The sequence below is a fragment of the Pungitius pungitius genome, chromosome 7, assembly GCF_949316345.1.
Source record: "Pungitius pungitius chromosome 7, fPunPun2.1, whole genome shotgun sequence".
In the NCBI taxonomy this organism is placed as follows: domain Eukaryota; kingdom Metazoa; phylum Chordata; class Actinopteri; order Perciformes; family Gasterosteidae; genus Pungitius; species Pungitius pungitius.
Window position 1 is genome coordinate 6,678,622 of NC_084906.1, and position 7,995 is coordinate 6,686,616.

The 7,995-nt window shown below is 42.4% G+C and overlaps 1 protein-coding gene across 3 annotated transcripts; it reads right to left on the minus strand.

Annotated features, from left to right (window-relative positions):
* Positions 1 to 339: 339 nt before the first annotated feature.
* On the minus strand, positions 340 to 7,767 carry LOC119217017 (kynurenine--oxoglutarate transaminase 3-like). 3 transcript variants are annotated; one of them, XM_037470302.2, is made up of 14 exons: positions 7,633 to 7,767; positions 6,760 to 6,850; positions 6,385 to 6,446; positions 4,379 to 4,523; positions 3,342 to 3,491; positions 3,149 to 3,235; positions 2,914 to 3,036; positions 2,708 to 2,828; positions 2,353 to 2,429; positions 2,177 to 2,266; positions 1,902 to 2,088; positions 1,059 to 1,132; positions 874 to 960; positions 340 to 756 (listed from the first exon to the last, which is right to left on the minus strand). In XM_037470302.2, the coding sequence occupies exons 2-14, from the start codon at positions 6,847 to 6,849 to the stop codon at positions 700 to 702; spliced, it is 1,350 nt and encodes a 449-aa protein (XP_037326199.2). In that variant the 5' UTR covers position 6,850; positions 7,633 to 7,767; the 3' UTR covers positions 340 to 699. The 3 variants fall into 3 exon arrangements, with proteins under 3 accessions (XP_037326199.2, XP_037326198.2, XP_037326200.2); XM_037470301.2 differs by having other exon boundaries at positions 7,577 to 7,683; XM_037470303.2 differs by lacking the exon at positions 7,633 to 7,767 and having other exon boundaries at positions 6,385 to 6,459.
* Between the last annotated feature and the right edge of the window lie 228 nt (positions 7,768 to 7,995).

Consider the following 7,995-nt stretch of genomic DNA (forward strand, 5'->3'; position numbering starts at 1 on the left):
AAGCGCTCCATGCTAACTTACCTGAGGAAAGAATTACGTTAGTGCTCACCGCCCAAAAGCTTTTTGTGCAAGGTGCAACTTGTTGTCACTTACCTCAATGTTTGCCAACATCCAAATAACTTTCTCAATGTACTGATTATTTTGGTTTTCATTATGTTCATTCAATTATGAAGTCTAATTTTAATTTTCTAAATATCCACAGATCAAATACAATGTAAATAGGTTTTATTTAGCCATATTGTATGGCTGCATTACTTTAGTGAAGTAAACATACCCCGTAGTTCTGTGTATACTGCAAACCATAAAATATGATATTAACCAACAACAATTAAGAGTTAGTCGCTTTCTGTGATTAAGTTACATTTCTTTATTGTGGCATTGGCAACAATTTAAAAATTCAAACAAATACTTATTCACATATTGGCATTATTTGGAAAACAAGTTGATTCTATACATGTATAAATCAGACAGATATTGATTAAAATTTACTTTGTTAACACAACAAAAATCTACATTTTTTCTCATTTTTTCCACAATGGAAGTTTCCCAAAACAATTGTTTTGGGAGTCAAATTTGAGCACATAGCAAAGTCCATGTGTTGCTATTAGCGGCTTCACTATTGGTGTTTTACTGACTTCTAGTGCGCAACATTGGTGTAAAGTCCCATTCCGTCAGTTTGACCAGTTTACACAAATTACATTAAATCTTCCTCCAGTTTTTCAAGATGGTCTCTGCTGCATCCAGAGTGCTATCTTTCTGTTAAGAAAAAAGTAAAAGTAAAAAAAGATTAATCTTAACAGGGTTTAATATTAATCTTAACAACATTTTGGAGGTACTGTGTTTTTGGTTTGTAACAGGCAGTTTTGTATTTACCTTAATAAAGCAAAGGCGAATGTATTTCTCAAAGTGTTTCTTGGACTCCTCTCCAACAAACGCTGTGACTGGAATGGCTGCAAGTTTCTAAAGAAAATATTAGTAAGAACAACACTTTAAATATATTGCTACAATCAAAGTATTGTATATTCTGGAGAGCTAGATGAATGAAGTAATTCAATTACCTTTTCTTTAATCATCCACTTCACAAACTTGTAGTCGTAGGCTTCATCTTCGACAATATGAGACAGGTCCTGATCTACGATACACAGCAGGCACAAATGAAGACAGAGTCGTGTCTCTCTGCAGCAAGTCCATAAAATACCACGTTCCAAATTGTATCAAAATTTCCACTAGCTCTCTTGTCATTAGCATAACGCAATATGAAAAGCCTTCCTTGTAGTAATTTATGTGAATAGTAAAAGCTGATCTTAGCACAAATTATATATGCCCCAGAGTATTCTCTAAGAAAACAAATGTTTTACATTTTTTCAAATATTAAGTTACTAATTAAAAGCTGCTTCATTTCTTTTCTCCGTTTGTGAGGGACAGTGGCGGTGTCCTGTGGCATAACTTCAGTTGTATTCATTTTATCATGATCTAAAAGGATTTAAAACTATTTTTACTTGCAATTATTGTCCGCCTGTTAAAAAAAGGCACATGCTCTAACTCCTAAATGTAATGCAAACAGTCTTTCAGGTTTAAACAAACTTTTGGATTCAAGGCAAACAACTCTGTCCATAAATTCAGAGGGTCTGCTTCTGCATAAACTGGCCTATTATGCTTTACAAATCTGCTTATTGTCCCATCATGACAGGGATTGGTTATTCCCTCTGAGCTCACACTTCCATTGAATGTAGATTATTGTGTCACCTGTTCAGTTTATGTCTGCGTGGCTCTTAACCACAGCATGAAACCGATTAAAGGTTGACGTAACTAAATTGCAAAGAAAACAAGCTGTCCAAACAGGTTAAGCAGCAGCGGTGCAGATGTGCTAGTGATGTCAGCTTGAATGTCCACAAACTCACTGAGAGATGTGACGTCCACCAGCATAAAGTAGCCTCCCTCCGGAATGACGGGAGTCATGCCGGCCTCTTGGAGGATGGCAGCCATGCGGTCCCTCTTGCCCTCTAGCTCTTCTGCCAGCGAGGAGAAGTAGCACTCTGGTTGACCCATGAGGTCAACGTTATGCAGCAAGCCTTGTGCCACAGCCTCCTGAAAGGAGAGACAGACAGCTGGAAGCTTGAGAATAAAATATGGGATGAAAAGATCCTTCGGGTTTCCAGGAGCCATGTAATCTTGCCTGCAAAGGTGTCGGGCAGGTGTACATAGTATTCTGCATGACCGTTTGAAGGTGCTTCATCAAATGCTCCGGCCCTATGGACCACCCGAGCTAGAAGACAAGAATTTCAGCGACAATGTAAAAGAACTGGTTGTTTCAAATTTAGAAATCGCGTTCTGAGTCAACATTATTCTCACCTTCCATCCGGTTACACTAAACGTCTTCCCAGCACTACTGATTGTGATTGTTCGATCCCACATTCCAGGCAGAGTGGCTTAAGAGAAAGAAACCTACGTCACACCTTCAGAAAATTGTGTAACAACATTTTTGAAATTGTCCCTTTTAAGAACATACGTTGACAGAAACAGTTTTCCATCAAACTGTACTGGTGCGTATAAAGTAAATACTTGAGACGCTCTTAAGGGTACGAAGTGGCCATCTAAGGCTGAAATCAAATTAGTATTTTTTTTTTGTGTGTGTGCGCAATGGAAACCCCCACACCCAGAGCTCATGAGGGCGATCGGCTCTTACCGACTTCTTTGTACAGCGTACCTATTTTGATGTGTTGGTGTCCTCTGTAGATGAGCCACTCATAAACCTCGTCACTGAAGCACAGTGTGTCGTGTTTGATGCAGAGGTCAGCGATCATCTGCAGCTCGTCTCTGCTGAAAACCTGCAGGAGGAGGACAGGGCTTACTGGGGCAGCAGGTGTCCACATCTTTCAGACCTAACAAGTGACAACGGGGATGTAGACTTACCTTTCCGATAGGATTGTTGGGGGTGTTGATGATGATGGCCTTTGTCCTTGAGTTAAATTTACTGGAAAGCTCCTCCGGGTCGAGAAACCAGTCGGCACTTGAGGGTGTCTTCTTCCCAGACTTCTGAAATATTGCAGAAGACATTTCCCTGAAATCTACAAACCCACTCAAGACGTCCAGTGGCTTAAAGAGAAACTGTATTTGTAGTCCATCAGCAGCTGTGGGTTTAACTCACGAGACGCAACGGAATCAACACGGGCTTTGCCCCGGCCATCCGCACCATCGGTACGTAGCAGTCGAAGAAAGGTTCTATTATGATGACCTGGAGAGAAGCAATAAACTCACTGTCAGTACCGGGTGCATGTTTACGAATGAATGAGTATTATAACCTCTGTATGACCCAGAGAGAGAGAGAGAGAGATCCTTACCTCATCTCCTTCTTCCACCAGTCCTTGCATGGTGCTGAATAGGGAGCCGTAGCCTCCCACTGTGACCAGGATTTCTTTGAGGGGGTCAATGTGACGCCCGTAGACCTTCCCATAAACCTGAGAAAGGGCCTTCACCAACGGCGGATGACCCTTGAGATCAACAGAAAAATAACACGTAGACGAGATCCAGCAATTAAGGGAATACTGGCAAAGGCAAATATGTTGGTGAATTCTGTAACGCAATGTCAGTTTGATGTGGTTGCTTCCATCTCACGACCACAAATTGCAGCTTTCCCACACGATGGAGGTTTAGCTGGTAGTTCAGTGCTCAGATCAAAGATTGGATCAGCACAAGTAAAAAAGCTTAGGCAGCGTGCACGCACACTTCGCCCGCTCTATTGCTCAGTTATTTCCTTTGTTTTATTTAATTAAGTATATTTTTTCACATTCCAATTGTAATGTCTAACTATTCTGACAAATGAAACGTTCTTTCAAAGAGCGTACTTATGTCACTAGGCTACAAAAATGTGATATCGTGACAGCCCTACATTGATCTAATAGTCATTCTTACTGAACAGAGCCTGAACGCATCATTAAGTGACTTACCTCATTGACTAAATTACAGCTCATTACTTTTCATAACCTAAATTAAAGTTCTTCAGCTATAACAAGTACCCTTTTCCAACTAAATAACCAAAATTTTATGAAAAACAAGTTACACAAGTTGACACAAATTAAGTATAGTTGTAAACAGTTCTATGTGGATTATTTTGAGTGTCTGGATGCTAATTTACGTAATGAGACATGTTTTTTGGAGGGGTTTTCTTGAGAGAGCGAAGACAGACCGGCCTGTGACTGACACCTTCAACCCTCTTTGACTCACACCAAAACAAACACAAGAATGTACAAACAGCTCTAGAAATAAGCAGTCTTTTTACTATGGGTGAACTGTCCCTTTAAATAACTTTCCAATAATGATTTGCATGTAGGAGCAGTGCACCAGGAGTGAGTGACAGCAGTGATATCATCAGCCTTACAAAGCCCCTGGTGTACTGGTTCATCCGGTCCTCTAATGCAGCTCGTGCCAGTGCCTCCTTGACATAAGAAGGGGGAGGGATGTCTGGAAAGCCCTGGCCCAGGTTCACCACAGTTGGGTCGGCTGCCAGCGAAATAAAAGCCACCCTGAAATCACATTAAAAATTCAATCACAGACAAGGTTTTGTTGACCAAAGAAAAAAGTAAGGACAGCCAAAATACATTTAATGTATCCATTGTTATGCTTCGATATCAACATTGACTGACACCTATTTTGTACACAGTGTGTTACGTGTGTTTATGTTGCGTTCCACAACAACAGGTTCCTCACACCCTGTAGGAGCTAAGCCTATGCTTTAAGCTACTGAGGCGTTTTTGACCGGAAACTTTAGTTGACGCGCTGCCTTTGCCTCGAGGGATAAATAAGAGTTCACTTGCCCGTGGTTGATATGCACTTATGTCCGTTTATTTGCATCAGGGAAAGCTCATCCATTACACTCACCGGCCACTTTATTAGGTACCCCATGCTAGTAACGGGTTGGACCCCCTTTTGCCTTCAGAACTGCCTCAATTCTTCGTGGCATAGATTCAACAAGGTGCTGGAAGCATTCCTCAGGGAGTTTGGTCCATATTGACATGATGGCATCACACAGTTGCCGCAGATTTGTCGGCTGCACATCCATGATGCGAATCTCCCGTTCCACCACATCCCAAAGATGCTCTATTGGATTGAGATCTGGTGATTGTGGAGGCCATTTGAGTACAGCGAACTCATTGTCATGTTCAAGAAACCAGTCTGAGATGATTCCAGCTTTATGACATGGCGCATTATCCTGCTGAAAGTAGCCATCAGAAGTTGGGTACATTGTGGTCATAAAGGGATGGACATGGTCAGCAACAATACTCAGGTAGGCTGTGGCGTTGCAACGATGCTCAATTGGTACCAAGGGGCCCAAAGAGTGCCAAGAAAATATTCCCCACACCATGACACCACCACCACCAGCCTGAACCGTTGATACAAGGCAGGATGGATCCATGCTTTCATGTTGTAGACGCCAAATTCTGACCCTACCATCCGAATGTCGCAGCAGAAATCGAGACTCATCAGACCAGGCAACGTTTTTCCAATCTTCTATTGTCCAATTTTGATGAGCTTGTGCAAATTGTAGCCTCAGTTTCCTGTTCTTAGGTGAAAGGAGTGGCACCCGGTGTGGTCTTCTGCTGCTGTAGCCCATCTGCCTCAAAGTTCGACGTACTGTGCGTTCAGAGATGCTCTTATGCCCACCTTGGTTGTAACGGGTGGTTATTTGAGTCACTGTTGCCCTTCTATCAGCTCGAACCAGTCTGGCCATTCTCCTCTGACCTCTGGCATCAACAAGGCATTTCCGCCCTCAGAACTGCCGCTCACTGGATGTTTTTTCTTTTTCGGACCATTCTCTGTAAACCCTAGAGATGGTTGTGCGTGAAAATCCCAGTAGATTAGCAGTTTCTGAAATACTCAGACCAGCCCTTCTGGCACCAACAATCATGCCACGTTCAAAGTCACTCAAATCACCTTTCTTCCCCATACTGATGCTCGGTTTGAACTGCAGGAGATTGTCTTGAAAATGTCTACATGCCTAAATGCACTGAGTTGCCGCCATGTGATTGGCTGCTTAGAAATTAAGTGTTAAAGAGCAGTTGGACAGGTGTACCTAATAAAGTGGCCGGTGAGTGTATATTACAGCACCCACGATTACAATTTATTTTACAGCGTACCACAGCGGTCAAAACTGTTTGTTCTTAGTCCCATCAGAAACACCGGTCGAGGCCCCAAAGGTTCCTACCATATATAGTGTGACACGCTGATCAATAACAAATACCAACCTGCTCTTACACACCCTAACCTTGCTCTTGTCATAAGTAATAATGCTGGGTCTTGTCTTAGCAGTGGAAAATAGAAACCTGATCAGAGGTCGGTAAGCAGAACTCCACAAACTGTTTAACAAAAGATAAAGGTTTCCCTTACCACACATTCTTGTCCAGTCCATCGATCCTTTTGGCGTGTGTGTGCCGTGATGTCATTATGTGCTGCAACACAAAACTGGGATATATTAGAGACACAACTTAAATCATCCTCGAGTGGTCCTTATTCATTTTATATCCCAACAGCTCACTCGCCTGTCGATAGAAAAAAAACAATCATCAGCCACGGCTGACAAAGGCTAACCTGCCAGGACTTTGGTCAATGTTTTTGTAACTGTCAGTGCATAATCTGAAGGCATTATCCTTCCATAAACCAACATCACTCTGCCCGGTGTTAATAAGCTGAGCTGTTAAAAGTACAAGTGTGTCCAAGCACTTATTACATCTCTACATTTAAATATCGTTAAAGTGGTCTTACCTGTGAGGTGCAGAATCTTCTCCTGCAGTTCACGTTGGCTGACTGATATGCGAGCTTAGAGCAAGTCAGGACTTGTCGTGCTGTGTTCATGCTGCACAAAGAGATGAAGAATAAAGCGGGCATTTTTTCTTCTCATCTTGCCCGCTTCCACGTCCTGCTTGATTTGGTCACACGGGCGGTGTGCTTCTGTATGTTGCCACCTGTGCATCTATTTACAGCTGTGGGCAGGTTCATGCCACCCACATTTTTTTCCACTGCATCACTTTATATAGACATGCTACAAATGTCTGGTGGCTTGATCCAAACCAATCCGGTGTGCTGCTTCTCTAGTCAACATACGGTATAATTACTTTTTAATAACCAAAAGCAGACATTGATTGAGTTTGAACAAATAGACATGACATCAAGTCATACTAAGTGATGCATTTCTTATTACTAAACTGAGAGGCCATGAGGAAATATTATGTATTATTATTATTATTATGTAACTTTATAATACAAAATAAACGTATGCCAAAGACTTATAAATATAGCACTTGGGGAGTGTTTCTTCTCGACACTTGCCTTCAATAACGCAACGTTTCCAATATCCCCCTGTGACGGTACCACGTAAAACATGCATGTTGATAGTATGATTAGTTAGCCACGTGCTATCGTTAGCCAACCCATTAACGTCATGTCTCCTGTCACAGATGGTAGCTCGCACTTGCTAGCATAGCAGCAGCTAACAGCGGCGACCTTTATCATGCTGCGTTAGCTTTCACTTGCTATTCAATTAACAGCCCTCGGCTCCTTACAAAGGTCCTTATAAACGTACCATGCTGCATGACGGATGGAGGTTAAGGCACCGCCGGCTCAACGACTACAACTTACTTGTCGGTGCACACGGCTCCAGTGCAGTGTGAGGGTCAGCAGGAGGTGACGTCATCCCGGGCCTGACAGAGCCGTGCTGCCTTTACAGTTGTCGGAAATTGGCATTTCTTTGTATGTCGACCACGGACGGTAGCCATGAATTTACGGAGAAAATTTGTACAGCTTTTACCTTGTGTTGTTGCCATGTGTTCAGGATGATAACAACAAAATGAAGGCCCAGGCCTCCAGATATAGATGGAATTCTCTTCATTTCATTCCGACATTGCCATTAGTTGTTGGCTTTTTGGTCCTTGAATAAGACACCGAGACGGTGTATCAGAAGAGCACAGTCAGGTAACAAGTCTTTGAGATGAGTGGATCGTC